This window comes from Somniosus microcephalus, chromosome 23 (genome assembly GCF_052327205.1).
Source record: "Somniosus microcephalus isolate GS21.2 chromosome 23, FLI_Smic_1.0, whole genome shotgun sequence".
NCBI lineage: Eukaryota > Metazoa > Chordata > Chondrichthyes > Squaliformes > Somniosidae > Somniosus > Somniosus microcephalus.
The window spans coordinates 28,445,612-28,472,593 of record NC_141009.1 but is presented as its reverse complement, the minus strand read 5'-3'; the positions used below and the strand labels follow the sequence as shown (position 1 = coordinate 28,472,593).

Genomic DNA, 26,982 nt, shown 5'->3' with positions numbered 1-26,982 from the left:
CCAATGCATTGGGACGAAAATGAAAGAAATGTAGCTGTTTTAGCAGGTTGAAAGCAGGAACAAACGTGCGGTTAGCCAGTTTAATTGTATTGGGGCTGTTTTATGGAATTGCATGGACTTGAGGTATTCCTTAACTATTGTCTGAATTTAGCATGTGGCGAACGCAGAGCTATCTGTGCTGTTTTTGAGCCGGAACGATTCACGCTGTAACTCTTCCAGCTATTGGTATTGGGTACGAACGGAGTGAGGAAAGAAACCCCTCTAAACCGGGGGCGGATCAAACACGGGGGAGTTCGGCACAAGTTGCTATGGCCCATTGCAGTGTTCCAAAATTGTTTTCCGTATTTTTATTGCAACGCAATGAAATACTAGATGTTCCCGCATTAATAGCCGAATAGTGGGAAGCCCAGGACCTTTCAAAAGTTGGGAAACACGTAAGTCCACGGATGAGAATATGGAAAAATGATCACCTAATTGACAAAATCCACACCCAGCGCGAATTAAGTGAACTCTTAAAGTAAGATGATACCAGTAATAAACCTATCTAAAGATCAGGACTATTTCACCGAGATTTCACACGGCACAGCCAGATTGGCCCGTGCGACATCTGTGCAGAATACTCTTTTATTTACATATAGTTCATTTAAATAGTTAATTTTTTAATGATGCGGTTTTGCACCGAGCGTAATGTTTTATGCATGATCTTCTAATTAAAGGACCGCGCCACGCAATTTAAAGCAACTCGCCAAATTAAAACACTGGTGTTTATTTCAGCATGCATGTTCTTTTACAGCAGGCACAGAATGAGCCAAAGATGTTTGACATGTTACACGAAACAGAATAAATGCGCAATGCTTATACCTTTTATGGGAAATGGAAAGGAATCCCATTTATTTTCAAGCTAAATACAGTGCGTGCAATGAAAGCTAATAACAGTAAGGCCATTAAATTATCACAATCTTTAGCGGAAAAAGTTAAAGTTGGTGGGATATTGCGAAGAGCTCTGTACCTTTTATATATATTAGATTTCAAACTGTTTTGATGAAAAACTAAATATATTGCGTCGTTAGTTAACGAAAGTGCATTGAAAAGGTTCATAAGCCGAATCTGTACTTTAAACTAAAAGTTATTTTCCCAGTGGGCCCCACCAAGTGCTTCAACTTTGAACTCTAAATAGGAGCACCTCATTATCGAAATAACGACTGATTGTAAACGAACTGAACGTCTTTCTGCGTGGAATTGCGTTGCAATAATAATTAGATTTTTTCAATAATAAATGCTTATAAAAAGATTGACACAATCAGATATGTTCTTATTTAGGCGGCACAGTGAAGCTGCTTTGAACAACATTGAGCACCGGCTGTGGCTATCTCACTTCAGGACAGTCAGAACTCCCACACTTCAGGGCGAAATTACAGACGATTGTATATGATTTTTTTAAATGACATTTCAGACGGACAATTAAAAGCAAAGAGAGTGTAGCATTCTGAAGATCGCCTCCACCAGACGGATCACAGTGAATTCTGTTAAAATATAACAAGTGGTAAACTCCACACTACCGCTGATACTAACAGTCTTTAGCAAGCAAAAACCGATCCTGTTAGTGTAGGGCTTTGCTAGGTGGAAACCTGGGGTGGTGGGGTTGCTCTGGTTGTTGTGTACAGCGACATCTTGTATTCAACAAATAACCTGTTTATGATATTGTTACACACGGCGACAGAACATTCATAGCGACCCTAAAAGCATATAAGACTAACCGATTCGACAAAAGGTACCAACATGTTTTAACGGTAATATTTGTCCCCTTCTCCCCACCCCCCACCCCTCCCCCGCAGGAGATTCTCCGTGCAGCGGTGCGCCAGATGTCACCTCGGGATCTCGGCATCAGAAATGGTGATGAGAGCAAGAGACTTGGTCTATCACTTGAACTGTTTCACATGCACAACTTGCAACAAAATGCTGGCAACCGGGGATCACTTTGGCATGAAGGACAGCCTGGTATACTGCAGGATTCACTTCGAGACTCTGATTCAGGGAGAATTCCAGGCTCACTTCAATCACACGGACGTGGGCTCCAAGAGTGGCGCTGCCCTGGGGCTGCCATTCTATAACGGGATGGGCACTGTGCAGAAAGGACGACCCCGCAAGAGAAAGAGCCCAGGACCGGGGGCTGACCTAGCAGCTTACAACGCAGGTAGGACTTTCTACACTTCCACCAAGCACAACCAGCACTCTAAAGGATGGGTTGGTTATAGTGGCTGCGGATGATGGAACGAGTTGGTGTTTGTGCTGATGCAGGGTCTCATTTTTTGGCCTGCCGAGTAACAAACAAAACGATCACTTTTACAACTACGAAGCGAACACCCTGGAGATTGAACCTTTTTTTTTAGAATACCGTACAGTGACATCCACTTTCACGGTGACACTATTGCTTTAATTCGCCAACACGTTGTTGTAACTGGGATGTAGCCACTAATAAAAAACAGTGGTTAATAACCGAGTCACTAACTCCTGTGTTTGGACCGACGGTTCGTGGCTTAGAATTAATGACAAATGTAAGTAGAGAATGCCATTGTCAGATCCAGTGTTCCTATTCCAACAACAGGGTCACCGTCTCTTTGCCATCTGGAACCCGCTGGCGTCGACCCAATGAAGCTTTGGGACAGAACTACCACTTGCGGTTTTTTTTTTCTCTGTTAGATTTTCTACCCTCCAACTTCCAACAGCATCTTTTCACGTCTTGTTTACTGAGCTATTTATACACGTCATTATTCTTAAAGAGACACTTTTCCAGTTTAGGCTGGAAGTCTGATGTTATGCTTTGAGAGGTCTTCCTGCAGGGGAAGAGCGCTTTGGGAATTCAGGTTGTTTGTGTCACAGTGAAAGAGGCACCCAACTTCAGAAATTGCGTCAAAAACAAAACGGGGGGAACTTATTTGTAAAGGAGTCAGTTCATTTGGAAGTATTGGTGTGTAGGAATGACGGTGAGCCGATTGCAATGGCTCATCCTCTTACTGTCCCCTTCAGTCTCTTTCAGACTGAGAAGAAACTGTTAGAAAAGGTGGATATGAATTGTTGATTTTCATGATTGGGTTTCACACACGATATTGGCATTTAAACAGTGGTCGAGATCCTTTCGTTTTGGAGGGGGGCATTGCACTGAGTTGAATTTTATTGATTCATAATCAGCAAAACCGGCCCAGCTCGCTGCGTGCGGAAAGTTCCAGAGTATCTTTTCATTCAGTTGTGAAAAGGGCGTTTGGGAACATTTCTGAGGAGGTCTGAAATGTAAACATGATTTCGTTACCACCCCCCCCCCGCCCCCCCCCCCCCACAACATTGATTATTTTAACACGAATGGCAGAAACTTTTGAAAATGTTGTATCTAGAAAATCCCTCGGTTTCTCTCTCCTGTTACTTTGTGTTACTTTGATTCTCAGACTCTCAATTGTGTCAGAAAGAGCATTAGAAAAGTTTGCTGAAGATATGGCGCGATATTACGAATTAGAAAAAAGGGGGGTTCGTACAAAAAAAGTGCGTCTCCAAAATGAAAGGGAATTCGGATCCGACCGGAATGGCTGATGTGTTTGGTTTAGTGACACTTCTCGTAGATTGAGGCGGTTTACCCTTGTTTTTTGGGGTAAGAAAGACAATGATGTAGGCGGCGCTGGTGTATCTTTATTTAGGGTCGCCTGTATGTCTTAAATCCTGGGAACTAGTGGCGAACAGGACGGGCTAACAGAAAAGGCTGACCTTATGATTGACTCTTTTTAGGAGCTTTACAATGGGAACACTTCCTACTCCCCCTCTCGTATTCTCTCCCCCAATAATTACATGTTCTAGAAACACACAGTGCTGCTTCGAAACTTCAAAAAATGTGGTTTGCCGCCAGTAAATCCTTAGATATTTTATTCCTATTCTGTATTAGGTTCCAAAAATGATCTGATTGGAGCATTGATTGGAGTTTTCTTTTAGTGGTATTATGAATTGTAATATCTACAGGTCTTGTATATTTCTGGAGTTTACAGTAATTAGTGTTAAATTATACTCAGCAAATGTCTTTAAATGCAAAGTCTTTAAATGCACTGGAAATGAAAAAATAGCATGTAGTTTTTACCCGGACATAATAATTACAAGTGCATCCTCATTATAATATGGACAGAATGCGGCCCAATGTAATAGCAATCCCTGCAATGATTGCATCAGAACCTTTCATTGCTCTAAACGGCACCAATTCCCCTTCAAAGACTCGAGGAGTTTACTTGAGACTTTTACCACATTAAGCTTTAGTCTTTAGAGGGTTGCGGCGGAGGGGGGTTGGGGGCTGGTGGGGAGTCTGGCAGGACTTGGCAGATTTTAGACGAAGATGGAGGCTGACAAGTGGAAAACAGCTCAGATGGAGGCCGGAACTTCAAACGCCTCCTTTGCCAAGGTTCTTCTTTTATACTTTCATTTTTGTGCCCATCAGTGGGATGGGGGGCGGGGGGGGGGGATGCATTTTCTGACGGCTTTCCGGGAGGCCTACAGTGTTGGTGGGTCAGTAAATCAATGGGTGAAACCTTGTGGAACAAGCTTTTAGCTCAGAACTGAACACCTGTACAAAACGGCAAATCCCTCGGCGGATTCCCAGCAGATAAAAAAAACCCCGAATTGCTAAAGAACATCAGATTGGCTCGAACTCCATTGCAATGTTTGAAGATCATCTCTGATAAGATCTCTTTTATCTTTATGGTAGCGTCACCACAACGTCACCCCCCCCCTACCAAATCCGGACTCAACTGGTTTAAGATTTGAAGGAGTTGTAATTAATGTATTCAAAATTCCATAACCAATTATTTATCAAATAATTCTTTTGTGTGGAGTATGCAAGACCCACTAAAAGCTGACACGATCACTGCACATTTAAACACTTTCAAGAGTAACCATTGGGGAAAGATTAGTGTTACAGAGAACGCAAATGCATTCATTTCATGAACTATTAAAAAATCAACATAGTTAATAATCATTTTTCTAATAGTCTGTAAGTTGCGAAAATCATTAATAGTCATTTGCATTTACATGGTACAGATATTCATATTTCCCACAGTACCACGCACTCACCAGCCAGACAGAATTTATTTTGCAGTAAATGAACTAAACATGTAGCAGATCTTGCAGTCACTATATGTAATCACCACCTCCCCCAAATTACTGCATGTAATTATCAGCTCCCTAAATCCCCCCTCCCCCCCAGTTTAAAAAGACTCCTGTTTCTGGTACACACATTTGTAGACCCGCTTTTCGTGGAGAAACTCTTTGTATATTGGTTTGCTAAATATGCCATTTAAAATTAGCTTCGTGGTTCTGGATAATCCTTCACTAAATACCATTTTGTAAAATGCTTAATTATCCTTCCATATTTTAAAACCTTTTTTCTACTAAAGGTCTTTCCTGACAATAAGGTGCAAGGCAGCGGTTTTCTATAAATTTGTCAATATATTCATGCTTAACTCATTACCGAATCCACTTCTTCCCAGTAACAGGCTTCAATTATGCTAATTAAAGCCTATTGCCTAATAATTACATATTTCCATCACTAAACACCTTGTTGGTACACACAAAACGGGATATTACAATTCTGCAAGAGAAAAACCACCAGTTGGTTGATTTAATATAAGGAGAGATGCACTTCCAGCAAAGGTTTCGGACAGAGAGTGAAGAACAAGATTGATTAAGCTGATTTCCTCACCAGTTGTATTTAATATTTAACAAATAGATGGGATTTTTTTTGGCTTGACAGGAAACATTAAATGTGTGAGTATTGGGTTAGTGACTCCAATGAAATAGACGGTAAAGTTTAAAGAACAGTTGCAGTTGATGACATTAGTATTAGATTGCACAGACGTTTCAAGCCCTTGTACACTTCGGATTTCTCTCGTTACTTTACGGCGGTGATGTATTTACATCTATTCCCCAATGCCCCAGTACAGAGCTAACTCTGGTTAGTTGATTTTAATTGAAGGAAACTGACCTGAAGTGGAGGAACAGATCTTGGGAAAAGGGAAAAGTGCACCTCTCATGGACTTTTTTTCCCCAAGTCTGTTAAATATTTATCCACATCAAGCTCGCCCTTGCTGTTACAGAATTTGGTTACGTGTTTCCTTGGTTTTTAAAAAAATAATCCAGTTAATTTATCCCCAATTTTTAATCTGTCGGACTTACATTTCTGTTTGCCATTGCACTGATTTGATGTTAATAATTAACGAATTTCACCCCAAACGTGCGTTCTCTTCAATATGCGATCATGTCAGGCTCGGAAAGTCTAAAACCTGTGACATAACCATCGCTTTTTAACTGTTCTCACATTGCAGCGCCAAATCAATGCAAAACGCGCGTTTCGAGCACAAAGCTGAATTTCGAAGAATGTAAATAGCTCTTGCAGCGTTTAGCTTTAATGTAACAGAGCGGGCGACACCCGGGAGATGACCAAGTTTAGCTATTAAAGGTTGCAGTACTCTTGCCAGTTGCTCGAAAGGAAATGCAGCAGCAATAAAACGGTTAAACAGAATGTTGTTTCGTGTACAGCACTAAATCGAATAAATATCCTGGTAGTTTTCATAATTTGGGGGGGGGGGGGAATGTAATTGTATATTGGCTGTCGGTGTGATGTAGTGAATAATACAGAAGTGGATTAGTGTAAGCAGATTCCCATAATTCAGCATTGTTAGTCGAGTTCGGGAGCTCTTAACCCTTTTTGAACTTTTCTAATTGAAAGGAAACCCCTAGATCACAGCGGTCCAAACACCTCCACTTGCTTTTTAACAGCAGGCTGTAAATTGCAAGATCATTATGTGGTGAACCGTGGTTAATTTTTAAATGCTCGATCGATAATTGAACAGCAACTAGTTTTATGCTGAGGCACATCAAATGCAGAGCTGTTTCCCAAAGTGGGGCCGTGAGAATCTGATAGCGATCGTTTATTAACTGTAGACAGGGGCTTTAATATTGTGTTTTTTTAAATTTTGCCGATCCCTGACAATTGCTACGGAGATCTTTAATTATTTTCTTCATTAATGTTTCTAATGGAAAGTTAGTTAAAGCAGGGCAGAAATATGAAAGCGGCCACCGACTCTGGAACACTGTCTCCCCCTTGAGGCTTTTCTAGTACTGCGGTTGCCAGCCTTGAGTTGCTCAGGCACCAGACTGCGATTCAGTAACAAAAATACCATTTTCAAAATTTGGTCCCATTTCACTTTTTTCCAACCCAACCACCCCCCCCCCACCCACCAGCACTTTTCAGCCTTAAGAATGAAGATTTGCTCAGCCCTAGAAAGCTGTTTACATTTGTAGTCCCTGATTAAAAAGACCGGTGAAGATGCAAGAAGTTTCCAAGCAAGGCTCTGTGTCGTGGTCTGATCAGTTATGTTATGAGGTTAATATTATAATCTGGAATTGCAACATAAAAAAATTAATGCAACAGCAAAAATATAAGTTGTAAAAGAAAATCCCGCTGCCGCTGCTGTCCACTTTCCTTCCCTGGGAGTTTCTATCAGAGCAGATTGTTTGTAGCTGTGCTTTGAACTAGACCTGCCTGAAAACTTCTCAGCGTATAATGGCATAACTTCTACCGAAAGAAGACTTTTTGAATATTGGGAAATACATATAAAAAGGAACACCTCATTTTGTGGCTTTATGAATAGCTGTAAGCAGTAATATCAGATGCTAGAACATTTTAAGCTTTTGACCATTTTGACGTTTTTCAGAACACAGCTCTCTTACATTAGCTAACCTATAAAATATAATTTAGGAAAAAAGTTGCTGAACATTGTGAGAAGTATGAAAACAATTGATTACAGTGATCGTTTAATTTCTGAAATAATGTAATGCTACTATTACATTTCATTAGTTCTACAATTAAAAATAGGGTAATTATACTGTGAATAGCAAATAAAAGTGCATCACTTCTCCTTTAGAACCGTTTGCCCTTATGAACGACTTCAGAACTGTGCCATATTATGCCTTCTCAAGTACAACGCAGCCCATCCTTGAGGCATGTTTGTGTCTCCTCGCTTTGTCCAATGACATGTTTTTGAATCATGTCATTGCACGTGACGCAGAAATGAATGCCAGCAAATATGAATTACGTAAATGTACGCCACTTTTGATGAGTCACAGTCACTTTCTTAAAGCTGCGGTGCCCCAGGTTGACAAAATAACACTGGCCATTGAAACAGCAGTGAGCATTCCCACAGAGTGGAGCGGTGCAGGTTTGAGCTCTCACTTGCCTGAGTTTCAGATCTCAGTGGTACTGCGTGAGGACAATAAATTGCAAGCAGTGTCACCATGGTTATCACATGACCGACCAATGGAGCAAGCCTGGTGGCTGCGGCCTGCAGGCAGGTGGTCCATCTTAGCTGTAGGGGCACGTTGCCTGGAGGTGAACATGCCAGAGGAGAACATGGATAGAAGAGTATTCACCAGAGGGTAATATACTCTCAAAAACAGCCACAGTAATTACAGTACTATTTTTTTCCATGTTATACCTTGGAATTAGGAATCTGACCAATCAAAAATGTTGTTACCAGTGCCTTCTGCTATAAAGAAATTCACAATATTGTAATAGAGGTCAGTTTCAGAAAGGTCTGGCTTGTGTATTCCTTTCACTGATCTTAATTTCTTGCCTCTGGGTTCTGGCTCTGATTGTCAGGAACACGAGGATGAAGAGTGGAGATCGGTGTTATGACTATATAAACCATGACTTGCTGAAATGAAATGCCTCGCAGAAACCTAATAGGAAGGACATTTTTCAATAGGTTGCTTTCCTTAGTTCCTAATGATGCACTGGGGGGAAATATGAAGACTAAGCAACTTTAAGAAATGCTCTTCCTTCAGTTCTAAAGTCATTACAGTCAGAAAAATCTGCACTGATTTCAGAGTAAAACTGAACTTGCAAAATGGGAAGGAATCACTTAACCTAGTAGCGTTTAATGATGATATATTTTTACTGTCAAGTTCTATTCACTTTAAATAATAAACTACAAAAACTTTAGTAGCAATTTGTACTGGAGCACAAATTTACATAGAAATTACAACATGGAAACAGGCTGTTTGGTCAACTAGTCCTCCAAATGTGCAATAGTCCTAATTACATGTGTTCACCTTGTTCCAATATCCTTTTCCTTCAACCACCTATCTAACCTATTCTTAAATGTTGACATGGTCTCTGATTCAGTCACTAACTGCAGTAGTGCATTCCACAGCCTCACAACCCTCTGTGTAGAAAAGTTCTCCTGATCGCTGTCCTAAATCTCTTACATTTAATCTAATCTCCTCCGTTCTAATGATATTTTACAACATTGGACATGTATTTAGCCCCTTGAACAATTAACTCCCTACCTTGCATCATGCCCATCTCTGTAATTTTTTATGATACACTACCACCCACTTTGGAAATAGCGTGGATTTTAATAAACATTATTTTGCATGGAAATTGAAAGAAGGCTTTGAGACAGTGGATAAAAAATGTTGCGTAGTGGGCTTTAATTTGGAAATTTGTGAAATGGTTAAAGCAGAACAATGTTTCCTAAAGTATTTTGCTGTCTGCACAGGATTAGAAGGCATTCAAATTCTGCTGGGAAGGAAGGCTGCATGGAGGCTGCAGTTTGACGGTCTAAGGCATCAAAAATCTATATCTCTGAGAGCTAAAAGATTACAGATAGGAGCCTTTACTGGACATCTTAGACCAAAAGACATAGGGTACAAGAGCCGAAATCCATCAAGGGTGCCAGATTACTAAGATTTATTTTTGAAGTATTGATGAGTGTTTTCTTTTAACACAAATGTACAGATATTAAATATGGCAATATACACGTAAGACAAATATGAATTACGTAAATGTACGCCACTTTTGATGAGTCACAGTCACCTTTTATTCATTGCAGAGGTTTACTGTTAACACAGCAGGAAGTTATAACATTATGGCATTTCTATTAACACTTGGTGATATTAAAATAAGAAAACAAACACGTTTCAGCAAAATGTGTTCAATAACTAAAGATACAACTCTAAGTTGGGCACACTGCTTTGCTGCTGCATGGCGCTGTATGGCAGTGATGGAAAGTGGCACCTTTCTAATCTCGGGTATGACCGGGAGGAGATATTGAATGGAGACACTACTGCAGGGAGGGGGGAAGCGTAGGGAAAACGGAACGGCAAGTCATCGCTGGGTGCTCCCTTGTACCAGAGTGACATTGGCAAAATCTTGGGAGCAGATGTTCTGCCCACTCTCTTAGCTGGGGGGGCAATGGCGCTGGGAATCTAAAAAAACAACTATTTTTATGAATAGTTCTTTTCATTCCCATTGTCTGATATTTATTGTGTCACTGTTACCTGTTTGTCCAACTCAAGTTCCTGAAGCGCTGGTTACAGCAAAACATTGTTGACTTCTGTGTTTAAAATAAGTTCCTGATTTTATCACAATTTATTAGCAATCTTAAATACATTTCCATATTTCTGTGACGTTTCAGTTGTCAGGTCTTCAGTTCAGCCAAATTCAATCAGGCAGATTTTCTCTCTGTACTCATTGCAGTCATTCTTTAGAAAGTAATGCTGAAAAATGTCATCAATTTAAGCTTTGACATCTGGAAACTGTAGCAAGTGGACATATGCAGTATTATAATTATAATTTAAAGGAACATTTTGATTCATAGTTTATGATTTTTTATTTATGAAATATCATTTGTTTACATTTGCACCATTTGTAATAGAATAAAGGGAAAGAACATAAAACCCTGTGTTCTCATTTGTCTCGGATCCTCGTACACTCGCTGAGGTCTTTTTTTTACATTTGAGTTGTAGATTAGTGAAAGCTTTCAATGTCAAAATATCAACCGCCATTTTGGAATCGGCAAAAATGTTAGCAGTTGAACAAGAAATAATCAAAATTGATAGAGATATTGTCAAGTGATGGAGGCTTTGTTGTTGTTTTCGCATCTTCACACTCCTCCCTTGGAGAATAGCATGAAGTGGTGGAAGGACTTGCAGGCTGATTAACAGCCTGACAGGCTGTGATATGGATGCTCCTTCCATGTCTGTAATTTTATACCAGCCGATGGGGTGGTTAGTCCTATACGGCAGGAGGGTTTTATGGGCTCCCACAACCCATATGACACCCACCGGACACGTTTCCCACTGGATGTCAGCCCAGCATTCGGAGCCAGAGCTCCGGTTTCCCTAGGACTGTCTGGAGTGGGGTTTGAACCCAGCACCTTCTGACCAATGCTCCCCTGCCCCCCAAGGTGCGCGGGTTCGCGGCCGCGCATCAATTGGGTGGTCCCGCACCGGCCGCTCACAAGCTGTTGCCGCTGGAAGATATTGCGCATGCAAATTTAAAGGGACCGCGCCCAGAAAAAAAAAATTGGAGGGAACATTGCTTCTGACTCAGAGGCGAAAATGCTACCACTGTGGAGACTTCGTAATTCATAATAAGTTGAAATTAAATGTAATCATTTTCAATAGTAGTTCCTATTGCATTTTGAAATGATTTCTTTATCTTCACAGATCTCTGTGACAATATTAAAGGGGAAGCCACCCCATGTAAAAATGCTTAACAAACTCTTTTTGTTTTGTTTATAAACAAACTCACAATTCTGTGATATAAAATCTGTTGAAACTTCTGATCTAGTTACAATGAAAATGATGCGGGTTTGTTCTGGCTCTTCTCTCTCCCCCAAACAAAAGGTTTGTCCAAGGATATATTGGTGAAGACAGTACTCCTTTAATTGAGGCAATCACATTCGATGTTACAATAAACAGCTGGGCAGAATGAGAGAGCACACAAATCATGCCATTATTAACTGTGTCTCCCAAATAAAGTAAAACACTTTCATTCTTTAATATTTTTGGACGATTCCACAGAAATACTATACTGGAGTCCCTGAAGATGCATAACTCTGATAATGGGTTTATGGAAACATTGGCTTTTGTAAGCAACTTGTTGCAATGGGATGTGCAAAAGAAGGCCCTGGCTTTTTATTTTGGGGGGTGGGAGCATATCATTTTTACGGTAATACGGATTTTGTGTTTCCACGACAGTAGGGTTTAAAATAAATGTAGAGATCAAAATCACTGCTTCTTGTACTTTTAACATTTTATAAATGATACCTCCCTACTTTATTCTAAGGTTGAAGAGGCGAATTGTGGCTTGCGTCTTTGATGGAACTTAAAAATAGTCACATTGTAATGTTACAACCACCAAAAAGGCAATAATGATTCCAGTCTGTAATTTAATGGAACAATGTTCAGATCAAGCTCTAATTTGCTAGAACTATAAGATCCAGCAGATTGAAACAATATGTGTAATTCTTCGAAATAATTTAAAAAATAACAAATGAATGAATTTTATTCTTATCTGATCTTTAAGGTGATACGACCACGATGATTAACCTGTCTGATATATTGTAATTTTACTGTTCAAGCACGGTGCTAAATTAACAAATCAGCATGACGGATGAGAACATTTGTTATGTTCCTTGAGGTTGAATATCCTACTGACACTCAGGGAGAAATTCAACTTATCTTCACTCGTTTCTCGGGCCTAAGATGGTGGCCGGGCCTGCACATTTTGGATGATGACCTCGTGCACCTGATCTCCCTATTAGGTGTGTAGGGCACTCGCCTGAAATAGGCATTCGGCGCCTTTGCATATGTAAATCAGGGTCCCAACACCACTCAAAAGTAGGCGGAGCTTGCGCTGTGCAAGCTCCCCCTAGTTGTACCAGGTCTTAAATGGCTTAACCAGCGATCCTGAAAGGGACCATTCAGGATCATTCAAGAAATGGCCACAAAACTTTAAAAAAGTTACATTTCTGTGGAGCTAGAAGGATCAGGAGAGCTTCTCCTGGTTCCACAAAATTCCTGCGGACTGCTGCTAGCCCAGACTCGCCCTCCCTCCAACTTCACTTCGCACCTCTTCCCCACCCCTCCTGGACCTACCCACGGGCCAGTCCAGTGTTGGAGCTAGCCAGCTTTTGTCAGGCCACAGCCGACAAGCTGCGTGGGGACGAGCAATTGGCGCCCGCAGCCTGCCGGTTTTACTCAAATGAGGCCCGCTGATGAATTTGGCTCGGGTCTCAGGCTGGCACAGACTGGCATGTGAAGCAATTGCTTCACCGACTTTCTGCCTGTTTTGGACGCAAGTCCAATATCTCGTCCTCAATGTCGAGGCTCAGGCATGAAACACGTGGGTGAGGTGTTGAAGGGTAGCTCGTGCATTTGGGAAGGTACCTAGGCATGAGAGGAGGGGAGGAAAATTAGACAGCCGCAATCATTGTGATACCTTTTACGCAATTATTTGGTTTTAATTTCATTTAATTTGCAACAAACTCTAAATCAGTCCATTCTTTTCATTTCTGAAACATTCTCATTGAATTCTGTTCAGCGTAACGCTTGTTAAATCAGACGCGTGTCCAAAGACAAAGCTAATCACAAACCAAATACATTTTTAAGCAAACAGTGGGACTTTAAATGAATCAATGATGCAAAGAACAAAGTTTTTATTAAATCAGCAGTGGAATATATTTTTAGGCAGTAATCACATTTATTCAAAATTTCTTCTTAAATTTACAGTATATCTTCATAATATTTTGTAGCGTTAAGTTGTAATGAAAATGACGGTGACCACATGGACAGAGAGCAGCAGTATCCTCCCACTCAGAAGACAAAGCGCATGCGCACCTCTTTCAAACACCACCAGCTGAGGACCATGAAGTCTTATTTTGCCATTAACCACAATCCTGATGCCAAGGACCTGAAACAGCTAGCACAGAAAACGGGGCTTACAAAGCGAGTTCTGCAGGTAAGAGACCTCTATTGAGTTACTGTTCAAATTCTGTTTCTCAGGCAATCTGTCCTTTTTTATTCTCCCAGTTTCACTGGTTTTTAGAATAATAATTACATTTATATTTAAACTAACATGACCTCACACATATGTAACAGTTTTTTTGAGCAAAAGCAGTTAATTTGGTTCAACTTCTCAGCATATCTCTCAACACATCTCTATGCAGAGGTACATTTCATTGTCCTTTAGATCCATTTTTACTGCCCACTTCAGTGGCTGTCGCATGTTACCTATTCCACAAGTCTATTACCCTTTCAGTGAAAAAGTTCTGCCCGACTTCCCTTCTTACTCCTAACTTCTTAATTTGTTTTCTCTGGTATTCAATCCTTTGCTAGAGAGAGCAATTATTACTTTTGCACGTAGGAGAACCCATAAGCTCCTCAAAAATATTCTGCAGCAATTCTGTTTAGTTCCTCCTACCACCCTGAAGACTCTGCGAGTGATTGCACTGCATGGTGTGGGACTGAGCCACACAGACTGGGATTCGCAATCTGTGCTGTTTTAGCAGGGAGGGCAATAGGAGTGCTCCAAGTGGCACTGGTGGCCCCTACTCTAGGGAATGGAAAAAATCAGCCTGAGTTCCCACTCCTGATTGCTGTGTAGCAATTGCTGTTGGAGTGCATGTTGGGTGAGGAACAGGTGGATTGCAGCTGTGAGCTCCCCTATGGTCAAATAGCCTTCTAAGACTCACTGTTTGGGCTCATCCATTAAGAATGGCAATCGTTGCCTGTGGCATTGAACCTCAACAAGAGTTGCTGCTCTTGGTAGATCGAGACTCTGGGTGGAAAATTGGAGGAGGAAAACATTCCATTTAACGTAAATGCTATAGCATTTTAAAAGAGCTGTACTATTCAATAATCTTTTCTTAAGTTTCTCACTTGTCTAATGTATATTTTAATTTGATACACTTTTGGGAGCTGCAACAAGTCCATGATTTCAGTGTGGAGGTGGGACGGGGATGGTTTTAATGCATTACAGAGTGGGGCTGCTTTTGTGATACAATAATGACTTTGGCCAAACTGCTGGCAAGACCTCCTGCATTCTGGCCTGTAGCCCCCTCTGTGCTGTATAAAATACATGTAAAAGCACAGTGCTGGTGTTTGACATGAAATCTACCATAAAACTGCAGGTCTGTAAATAAGGAAGGTGGGGGGCGGGGATGGTGAAAGGGTTGTGGGTGGTGGAGTTATCAAATCCTGTTTTTTTTTTAGCCATTTGAGGATTCTAGGGGAAACAAAAAAAATCAGCCAACCAAATGGACCAGATAGGAAGGTCCCAGATTCAGTCCTTGCTTTGCACTGACTTTGCTACTTACCTGGGACAGGGAGCCACTACGACTGACTTCAGCATTCCTGGATTAGGGATTGGAATTACCATCCAGGGTTCCAACTTCTGCTAGCTATCCAAAGTGAAACCCATTTTTTTGGAAAGCCTGCTTATGGATCATGTCTATTGTCAGCAAACTCTTTCCAGTTGACCCTTTGAGGCACTCAGACTGCTGTCGGTCCTGTCTTGGAACACTCCAACCAATGGTGTAAGTACAGGACAATCAATCGTGCAGGAAAGGGAAGTCAGAGGAGTGTGCAGGGAGCTTGTGCCACTTCCACTTGACATGGAGACTGGAGAACATCATAATATAGTCGCGTACAACAAATAACCAATCGTAAATTATTCTCTTTTAACTGTGAAACATTAAAAATTCTGTTAGAAGTGGGAAATGCACAGAATAGAAATTTAGGCGGTAAACATTGGAACCAAATATTAAAGCTTTATCTACACCCAAATTGCATAGGGAGATATAGTTGGACTTAATTTGGCGGGGGTGGGGGGATTCAAAGTATAAATCAATAAAGTGTGCCCAAGTCCTGGTCCAATGTATTGAAGTCCTGGTCCAATGTATTGAAGTCCTGGTCCAATGTATTGAAGTCCTGCTCCAATGTATTGAAGTCCTGGTCCAATATATTGAAGTCCTGGTCCAATGTATTGAAGTCCTGGTCCAATGTATTGAAGTCCTGGTCCAATATATTGAAGTCCTGGTCCAATATATTGAAGTCCTGGTCCAGTATATTGATGTGCTGGTCCAATGTTCGACAGCCGTGGCTGTTTGTATTTAGCACCATGTGAGGCAAGCTATGTCTCTTTCTCTATTTTTGCAATCGCTGAACTGCTATTATTACACTGACCTGGTTACTGGCTGTTGTTCAGCTAATTGTTCTTTCCCATACTGTGTCTATCTGTTTAATCAGTGTAAGCCAGTTTTGGTTGTCAGCAATCTCTCCCTGGGAGCTAGTTTTAAATTGCTGTAGTTTTAACTATCCTCGGAAAAAAGAACTCTGCTAAAAAGATGATCTCTGAGAAGTATGTTTCTTCTTATTAGAAACTAAACTCAGTGCCTATAATAAAGCAAGCCCTCTTTCTGGATCTCTCTTGATTTAGTCACACTATAAAAAACCAGAAAAGGATAAGTCTTAAACATGTTTAGACATTTCTGATCAATGCCAAATAAAACGCCTTTGCATTTACATTCTGAAATATAACATGATATTTAAGGAGCTGAAACAATGGGATCCTGCAGCTTTGAATATCAATGTGTTTTTTCTAGCTATGCTCACTTGGTGATCTGTTTCCCCTAAAACGGGAGATACATGTCCCTGTGCAGGAACGCTGTGTACATGAGTTTACACAGTGATTCGCCCAGTTTTAGGAGAAACAAGAGTCCCACTGTCTAGGCAGGTATAACCCTGTAGGTGACAATGAGGCAGTGTTATTTAAAGCACCTCACTGGCACCTGATAAGCTGCTGTCACAACTGTAACTATAATGTCAAAGGTCTTTAAAATCATTATAAGTTTACTACCATCAAACACTGAAGCACTACTTTAATACCAAGCACATCTTCAAGCATTATTTTAATATGCAAAACCCGACATGTACACACATTTTTTTTCTTGATTTGAAATGGGTTGCCTGAAAATCACAGAATTTAATATCCTTTATGTGACTTGCATGCTTAGTGTTGTTTTGTATGTGCGTGTGTGTTGTGAAGTTTAAATAGATCCGTATCATTATAATTACACAGAGCACTGATCAATTGCTATGAAATGTAAAATGGTACTTACTTAGGGAGTTGCCTGTTAAAGGGGTTGTTCAGTGGTTCTTGTGCCAAATCGGCAGGATCTATTGTATCCCTGTTCCCTTTTCTGCTTGCAAAGTGCACTGTAGATGGAACTGATGGACGTCTATTTCCAAAATGCCTCCAGTTCACCAATGTCAGGAGATGCTGTAACATTTAGATTTCATAATTTTTTAACTTGAGACATATTCTTGAAGCAAAAATATTCTGCATCAGCAATTCTCTGGGGCCCAACTCTTCAAAATTTAATATCAATTTATTAGGCAGTGTGCCATGTACCAAATTAATTTGGCATAAGCCACAAATATATAATTCTTATATGCTTTCCGCACTTAGAGCAAAGTGATATTTTACAGAGTCGGGCTTCTGGTGACTCTGAAGCGCTGTGGTCATTGCACTTGTTCAAAGATTGAAAAGGACAACAGGTTACACATTTTACTTATGACAGAGACTTGTGAGGCCGTTGTTATCGTTTGTCACTGGATCGCATCGAACAACGTCTGTGGCAAACAGGTAACCTTTAAAATATCATAGGGGATAATAAGTATATTTTATTATTTAGGTGTTCTGGTGAGGATTAAAACAATCTCTTTGTGAAGGCCTGTTTCAATAGGAATGGAAGGAGATAACGGTACAGGCCGTCATTCTGGAGTTATTCTTCCTTTGGCTTTTATCTAAGTAACACTGTTTAAACAGAAATTAGCCATTGGATCAGTAGAAACTAAATAGAAAATACAATTAAATCAGATGGAAGCTTCGTGATACACTTATCATTGCTAAGGTTCGAGTGGTAAATAAAGTGGTCAGTAACAATACGGAAGAGTTAGATACTGTAAGTTTGTAGAAAGTTGATCCCCATAGCTGTGAGACTGAAATCTTGGAGAAGGCTGAGGCAATGCAGGTCATTTTAATTTAATTTTGTAGCACTTTGATTTATTACATGGGTAACCAGCTTAAAGAGACACAGCTTCCTGAAGTAAATGTGTCACAGTAGTAGCTCGTGTTGCTTATGTTTTTTCCCTTTTGGTAAAAAAAATCGTTTGCATTTTCTTGGCACGGTTTGCAATCACTGAGTGACCCCTGCAATTGTTCAATTCCTTTAAACAGTTTTCTGTAGAAAAAAAAAACCTCCTCTTCACAGAATCTAGAATTTTGTTGTTCTCCTTTACAAAATCGAATGAATGCATTTTGAGAATGTCCCTTAATTTGCTCGCCTTGTAAAACAAAATACAAGAAACGAATCAGAAGCACAATAAAAAGAAGGGTGACCGTATTTCAAAATTTGAACATGGCTGATTAGAATCTTCAGAAGGATAGTATCTATATGATATGTGACAGGTACAATATATTTTCTGTTGCGATCGTTTTACTTACTTTAAACTCTCTATCTGGGTTCAAAACTGGTACAATATTACATCAAATTGGTTTGCAGGTTTGGTTCCAAAATGCAAGAGCAAAATTCAGGAGGAATCTTTTACGGCAGGAAAATGCAGGGGTTGATAAAGCATCTGATGGCACAGCACTTCAAGCAGCAACACCGTCTGGCCCAGCATCAGAAATTTCCAACGCCTCTCTTAGTCCTTCAAGCACTTCTACTACTTTAACTGACTTGACTAACCCTACTATGCCAACCGTGACGTCAGTTTTGACGTCTGTGCCTGGTAGCCTCGAGGCCCACGAATCCCGAAGCCCTACACAAACTACTCTCACAAACCTTTTCTGAGAACTCTTTTACATGATTCCTATGGAGAAGAGGAAATTCTTAGTTTAATTATAACTGTATTTTTATTAGATGCTTTGTACAACTGACTAACAGCACTATGGATCTGTACTGAAAACTGAGGCAAGTCAATGTTCTGGAAAAAAAAGTTTACAAGCTGCGGAGAACCTTTGCAGAGTTAACTTCGATGCCCTTTTGTGTAACTGTACAGTTTTGTGGACTGAACAAGGGAATGAAATCAAAAATCTGAACCATTAAATAAAGTTGGCTAGGAATTCTGTGTACTTCTAAGTTTTCAAAGACTGTCATGTGCCTTATACACTGTCTTATAAACACACAGCGGACTGCATCTGCATTCAATTCAGATTTATGAGGTTGATTCTTGCCAGTTGTCTTTCTGCTGCATTGAAAGTTCAGAAACCTTTTAGAATGTCATAGTAAAAGGTCAGTTTCAATAAAGTTGTGCTAAAGTTATATAAAAAAACAAAGAAAAGAACATTCTGGACATTGAAGGATTGCAGTTTGCGACTGAAGGTTAGGAAGAGTCTCCGCGTTTCGTATCACCCTTGAATTCAATTGGGGTAACTGTTATACCTCAGTGACCACCGAGAGTTCAGCCGTCTTTAACGGTTGTTTGGAAAGGTAGCATTTGATTTTATTGGGCTCTTTCAAAATCAAACCTCCAGTCATTTCCTTTTGATGTTGATCTTCTGTCCCACATACATTTGTTTTGTATTATTTAATACATTCAGCTCCGGGAATTGTTAAATAACTAACTTTAAAACACTACAAGGTGCCCAGTTTAGATAACATAGCAGACCACAATGCTATCAGTGACAGTGTATTCTGAAGGTTCTTTCATGAGTCCAGTCTGTCTTTTGCCACAAGTGAAGGAATATCAGTAATGCATCATGTGTGATACAACACTCTGTTTCTTTTGGGGGTTACTCTATTTTAACTTTTCACACTTTCTGCATTTGGATTGTTAACTGGTGATTTGCGGCAGTGAATTCTCTCAATGCTGGGCGATGAAATTATCACTCAGACTCGCAACAGACAGTGATAAGAGTTTCTGAACAACTCCATATTCATTCATGCTAAATGCTAGGGAGACTGCGATCTGTTTGGTTCTTACCAACAATGAACTTACTGGATTTAGTCTTTCAGTGGCATTAGTGTACAGTAAATAGATAGCTTATCCAATTTCAAATGGATGATTCCACTTATCATTAATAATTATATATAAAGCAATTGAAAACAATCTTGTAATCTGTTTAAGAGGAAGGATAGCTACATGCAACTTATTGCATTAGTCTCAGTGAATCCAAGCCCTCCTAAATCACCATGCTCTTTATTATGAAAAGTATTGTTTGGTTTAGAGAATAAGGACTACAATGTGATAACTTTTATTTTTGCAGTTTTAAAAATATCATAGGATGTAATAACTGAATGTTACCAGCACCCACAAAGGAGAAATGAGAATTTAACATCTTGGAGTAGTAAATGCACTGTCTTTTGCCTATGACAGAAGGTATTCTATTTGTGTAAATTTCTGTTTCAGTTCAAAAACCTTACTACCCAAACTTTGCTGATTAACTCTTTGCTGTACATTTACTTTGGCAAATGATTCCATCAAAAGGATTTTTTTTTAATATGTAAAGCTCACAGAAGACCAATTTTACGTTTTATTGACCACTGCAAATTCCGTCGGTTGGGCTGGAGGGTACAATCTGGCGCGTGAAGCTGCACAGCGATTACTGTCTGTGCTGCTCCATGGTCAGCCAGCAGGAGGCAAGTTTCAGTGGAGAGAGCTGTCAGTTTTCCCCAAACTCTGAGACAGACCACCTTACTATTGCTCTGTGCTTTCCTGTTGACCCCCGCCTTGCTCCAGGCGAGTTTGAGTGACAGGCCTGAACTCCCTGTTGCCTAGTTGTGAATCTAGTGCTCAACTTTTTGAGTTCCCAAGTCGTCTGAATGCCAACAATTTTATAACAAAAAGGTATTAATGAGATGTGATGCAAAATCAGGTGGTGAAAACAGTCGCTCATTTTGCAAAGTTGTTACATGAGTAACCTACAATATTCTTTCAGTTTGAGTGTTGAGTTGGGTAATAATGAGCAAGAACGGCTACTTATGTTGGGGGCATCTGCCACACCAGTTATTATCTTGGAGAGGAAAAAGCTGAGTGCTAAGCCACTGGTGTAGTAGGAAGCTCAACATGTTTTAAATATATTAATTGGCATTGAATGAAAAGAAAAACTAGAGTGCAGTGTGATTTCAGTAAACCAGTGCTTTAAGAATGCAGTGTTAGTGTTTACTGGGATGGTAATCATTTCTCAGTGATCATTTTGCTGATGCATACTGATGTTTTAACAGCACACAGTTAACAAGAAAGTAGTTAAGGCAAAGACACCAGGTTTGTATTGGATGCCCCAAGACATCAGAGGCCACGTTAAAGCTATGTGTCTAACGTAGGAATAGCTCTGGACTGTGAAACAAGGATTTGGTTTGAACAAAACAATGAAGCCATACAATAATTCCTTTTTGGAGTATCTTAAATGCATGTCCAGGAAAATCTTACTGCCAATAGTTAAATAAATGTACAACTTCAGCTTTTCATTTTAAATAGAAGTACAGACCACCTTATAGACCAGGGTAGTCTGATAACTGGTGGGTTGTGGCTGCCACTGATCATGTGGCTCTGACGAACTTGGGGGTACATGACTGCTTCGATTTTGAATAATTAAAAATAATATTCGTTAAAATGAAAAGTACCAGAGTTATAAACAGAATATATAGTGGCAAATAATAGTTTATAAAGAAAATTCTAGTCAACAGTGTGGGTGTCTGAGATACCACATTGTGGAATATATATTTTTATTCTATGAGTGTGATTGGTAATTTCACTGCCCAGGGCACTGTTACTTCACGTGTGTAAAAATCCAACGTGCCATTTCCCATCCGTGAGATAACGGGCAGAAGCAGAACATTCATTTGAAGTCCCATTTACCTTTTTACCCACATACATTGACTGTAGAACAAAGAGGCTGCTTCCCCCAGTGACATGAGTGGCAGGGGTTCACTCACTTGTTTTAAAGGCTGTCAGGAGTCAATAGCATCAGCAGCACTCGTAAGTTCTGGGTTTTTCACATCGGTGAACCAGCTGTCAGAATTCACCATGGTGCAGCATGTAAAGTGTACACTATAGGAATTCATGGTAAACTCAAGCTAATTTACTAACAGTTGGCAGTGCACTGGGTAGCAGTATTTCATGATAAAAAAAGGAAATTACGGATTGGTTAATCACGAACCAACTACAGAACGGATCAGATATTTACATTCTTTTTCCACATTCTTTAAAAAAAAAAACAAGGAAATAAATTTGAAGAAGCTGGATAAAGTAAAAATGAAAAATATTTCCTCTTCATGTTGAGGGAGGTGGAGGTTTATTCAGAGCAGCAAGTTACACAAGAAACGCGATCAAGAAGAAGTTTATTAAGAGACTATGGAATTTCATGCATACACTTTAATGAACTTTGCTGACCCTTTTTATTGTTTTGATGCTGTGGTCTTGTCTGATTGTGAAAAGCACGCTGGCTTTGAATGCTGTACATTTTCTATTATACCAATTGTACTGTCCTGTACACATTCTTGTACAGTTGAATGTGATGTATTAAACAGTCTCCATTTTTGTTGATATGTATAAATTAGCATAAAGTAGTTCTAATTTTTAAAGTGTTTTCTTGCCAATGAATTTAATCTACAAATTCATGCAATTTATACAAAAAGGAAAGTGATGGGCATGTTTCCTACTGCAGAAAGGTACCCCCTGGCCACGTGGCTAAAAGATTAAAGCTGCAAACCCAACACTGTGTACGTGATATAACTAACAACCGAAAAAAGATGATAAATCCCATTCAATTAGAGTCAATGCATTCTTTCTTGAGATATGAAAGCTCTTAGGTTAAAGCAAAAGATTAGAAATTATTTAGGGGTTAACCAATTTGTAAATATGATTTTTTTGCAGGTAGAGCAAGTATTTGGGCCAATTGAGACTGCCATTCCCGAAGTTTGAAATGTCCTATCGTTAAAAGAATGAAAATTATAAGACTGGAAACTAGGTGACTTCAAGACAGAGGTCATTTGAAAAGTGAGCTGCTTATATTAGTTTACTATATTGATGTTGAAAAAATGTGAAATGCTTGTTGGGCATTTTTTCAATTAAAAGAAAAGACTGATACAAAGATACAATACTTGCTCTTGCTGCAAAATAGAAGGTAAACAATGCTCCCAAATGGGAAATGTGCTATCAAATAATAACCGCAATGAATTCATGAATAATAATAAGATAAACTCTTTCACAGTCTTCTGCAGTTAGATCCAATCAACGGCATAATACAATAAGCTACCTGTGACACAGCTCATCTATTGTTCGTTATCAAAAGTACTGGAATATGCTTTTTTCACTGCTTCTGAAAGATACCTGATTTTTAAATCTTTCCTCATTAAAACAGGTTCAATCATCAGTTGATGAGGTAAATACACTCAGGCAGCTATTTGATTAATACATCAAAATCTTAGTACATGTTTATGATGGAAGAGTTCCTATTGTCTGAATTCATATGGCTTTAATATCTTTAGGTTCCTAGCTGCTTTGAAGAACTGACTAGAATCTTTGCACAACATTATTTATTACACTATTTTGAGAAAGCTCCGATGAGTCATGAAAGAAATGCATATAAGCTGGTCCCTTGATACCACAGTACAACACTGGCATAGATATCGATCTGACTTTAGTTAGCAAAAGCTTTTCTTAGTATGGCTGGAAACGGCGCTGTTAGATAAATTCTTCATTGTCTGTGTCTTGTAGATATTAGATGAAGGGATAATTAATCTTTGCAGATGCGCTGCTTTTTGCAAATTGACGTTTCCTCAATTGCTGTCTCTTCAGCTCTACCTTCACACACTCTCCTTCATCCAGGAGGGCAGTGTGCTCCAGGCTATAGATTTGCTCCGTGGCCTTAGCCAATGGACCTCCATGACTGCTATTAATGGCACTCTGCGATTAACCAACAGGAAATACATTTGCAAATGATATGCAGTGCTGCTTTCTTTCTCCCGTGAGGTGTAATGATTTATTATTATAAGCTGCTCTACCTATCAGTCTAGTTAAAACTATGTAATTTTAGGTGGTCTAAAGAGCCCAGTAGGACAGGCACTTGAACCCATAGCCGGCTGATTAATTCTTCGCGTTGAAGTAGCATTTTTGAACCAAAACCCAAATAAGAGAAGATAATGCTGGGCCCGTTAATGCAGGTTCTTAGTGCGCTAAAATCCAGAGCCATGAAGCAATTGGGCATGGGTTTCCCCTTTGGCAGCCCCTCAACAGAGAGTCCTGCATCTGGCTGGTACCATCTCTAGAGGTGATCTATGATGGCAAGGTGCTTCCTCATAGGTAGTGATAATCTTAAGGGCAACTGGGCAGCTCTTCTGCATCTCCTGACAGCTGGTTCCAATCGGGTCTGGCACATTGGGAACGGTTTACCCGCCCAGCTGGCCAGTTGGAGTAGCTGCATGGCACAGAGTAAACTGTGGAAGCAGAAACCAAGAGAAAGTAAATTTATAAGAAGAGAGATGTTGGTGGAATGGCGGAAATAGGGAAGGAAAGAAAGACCAGGCAACAGTTCAGAACCATTTTGTTTGTTTCTATAATTCCATTTTTGTAGCATTATTTTGCAGTGGAAATCAGAGACGATTCTATTGTAAGATTACACAACAATATAAAAGACGTGTACATTAAACTTTCAAAAATCATTTAGTTTTCAAAAGGATCACATTTTTGTGATATTTAACCTTTTTGTGCTTAGATAATTTGAGCAAAATTATTGAGATTCTCTCGAAGAACTTAAATCTACAAGAAATGGAAAAACCCCAGAAATACCGACATTGTGTTTGCAACACTTCAAAGTCTCATTTTACCGACAATGTGAGACACTGTGGACCAACACACTCCTTTTAGGTATGTTCTGCATAATATTCCAATGTGCTTCTGTTATCAGAGGTGTACACTTTGCTGATGTATACCTGACGGAAGTAGGCTCTATTTATAGCATCTAGCAAAAGACAGTAAAGCAGCATGAATGAACTGGGTAATTTAGTCTATTTAAACTGTTTAAAAAAAAATGGAAATGTACATATAAATTCCAGTGATGCCTCATTTGAATGATTATATTTTGGTTGTTATTTGATGTCTACTTCCCCCCCCCGGAATAGCCTTTAGCCCCATGTACCTGGACTCTGAATAAAACTGTTAGGGGTGGGGTTGGGCGGGGTGGGTTGACGGCAATGACCTTCATAACCTTTGCAGATATTGTTTTGTGCTCAGCGGAAAGTGGAGGAGGGAGGGGAGTAGCTGAATCCAACCTGAACTTGCTGATATTTCCCTTTGTTCCCTTTGCTCAAAAACACAGCTGAGATAAGCAACTTTCTATTTGGTAAACCCTTAGCACAAATAGAGGCCTTTGAGGACTTTGGACTGTAATGATCCTGCAACAAATCCACAACATAGCAAGATTACAATTGATTAACCTGTTGAAAAAACCTCAAGAATTAAGGCCTAGAAATTCAGTGGGCTGCGCCACCCGTTAGCGCCTTAAGAGGGCGCTAAGTGGGTCGGAAGCCACTGGCCACGCCTCCCGCTAAATTTAGCGGGACGCTAATGGCGGCGCTAGCCGTTAGCGCTGCGCCACTACCGATGATGTCATCGGTGTGCGCAGCGCCCCGCTACCACCCCGATCGCGATATTTAGTTGTGCCCCCTGCTTTAACGCCGGACACTATTTGCGAACGGTTCAGGGGGCCTACCTGCGGCGGTAGAGGCGCTAATTAAAGGAGAGGTGCGGGGCGGCCATTTTTTTTGCTGGTCGCCTGCCAGCACCTCTCCGCGCTGCCGTCCCCGGCCTCCTGAGCACACCCCCGTGGAGTGCCAACTGCGTTCCAAGAGCCCGGCACTTCTCCTCGGTGCCGGGCTCTTTTGCCGGTACTCGCGATCCTCGATCGCGCTGCACAAGGCCCCTCCCCTTTAAGAAGGGGAGGAAGGCTTGCAGTACTGCAGCGCGCCGTCGCTGCGGCACGTTGCGCAGCGGTCTTCAGCTGCAGCGCCCCAAGAGGGATGCAGGGCGCCTCCAGTAGCGCCACGCTTCCCTCTGGGGCGCGCAAAGTGAATTTCCGGTGGGTGGCCGCGACTACTTCCGGGGTGCTAATTTTGCCGCCCCAAACGGGGCGCTACTGAATTTCTAGGTCTAAGTGTTTTATACTTATGTCCATTATTCTAATTTGATGTTAAATGTTTTGTAATGGATTACAAACAAAAGAAATACCCAGACACAGGCCCCGATATTTATGGGGAGGGCGGTGGGGGATTATAGCTGCCCGGAAATGTGGGCAACGCGGTAGTCCCACCGAATTTAATGGCGGGACCTCATTTTGAATTTTTTACTCTCCGTTTCCCAGCCGACAGCCAGCCCGATTGAGAGGCTGCCTGACTGTCAGGCGGGAAGGCCTGCGCCAAAAGGTCGCAGCTGGGGAGCGGAGAACTGGGAAGGTCGGGGGTTGATCGTGGGTCGGAGGGGAGATGACCGGTGCGGGGGTGGGGGATTGTTGAACAGATCATGGGTCGGGGAGGAGCTCACAGGAGGGGGGAGATCGCGGGGGGTTTTCAACAGATGGTGGGTTGGGGGTGGCGGGGGGGTGATCGCGGAGGGGGCGGGGGGTGGTTGAACTGGCTGGGGGGGAGATCCCAGAGATTGTTGAACTGATCGTGGGTCAGGGGCAAATCATTGTGGGAGGAGGTTTGAATAGATTGCTGGTTTGGGGGGGGGAGATCCTGGGGGTTGTTGAACAGCGGGTGGGGAATCACGGGATCATGGGGGGAGAGCGCGGGGGGGGATGTTGAAAAGATCACAGGTTGGGGAGATCACAGGAGGGGGTGGGGTTGAATAGATTGGTTTGGGGGAGAGATCTTGGGGGTTGTTGAACAGATCGCGGATGGGCGGGGAATCATGGGGGATGGGAGGGAGATCACGGGGGGGTGAGTTGAAAAGATTGCGCGTTGGTGGGGGCAGATCGTGGATGGAGGGAGAGATCGCTGGGGTGGGGGTGGGGGTGGTGCTGAACAGATCGCGACTCAGGGGCAGGAGATGGTCGGGGGAGCTTCGGATCGCGAGGGGAGGAAGCAAGTTTGCCTGTAGGGCTGG

At 41.0% G+C, this 26,982-nt stretch overlaps 1 protein-coding gene across 8 annotated transcripts in view; it reads left to right on the top strand.

The window, feature by feature from the left end:
* The window catches only part of lhx2b (LIM homeobox 2b), a 33,076-nt gene extending 6,755 nt beyond the window's left edge, over positions 1 to 26,321 (top strand). For 3 of the 8 annotated variants that reach the window (XM_085965675.1, XM_085965672.1, XM_085965674.1), the window contains exons 3-6: positions 1,836 to 2,194; positions 13,629 to 13,834; positions 17,345 to 17,521; positions 18,441 to 22,050. In XM_085965675.1, the coding sequence (XP_085821801.1) occupies positions 1,836 to 2,194; positions 13,629 to 13,834; positions 17,345 to 17,521; positions 18,441 to 18,731 (1,033 nt within the window). In that variant the 3' untranslated portion in view covers positions 18,732 to 22,050. Of the gene's footprint in view, positions 1 to 1,835; positions 2,195 to 13,628; positions 13,835 to 17,344; positions 17,522 to 18,440; positions 22,051 to 22,755; positions 22,879 to 23,242 lie in introns of those variants that run through there. The other 5 variants (XR_015073355.1, XR_015073357.1, XR_015073356.1 and 2 more) reach the window with 5 other exon arrangements.
* Positions 26,322 to 26,982: the final 661 nt, after the last annotated feature.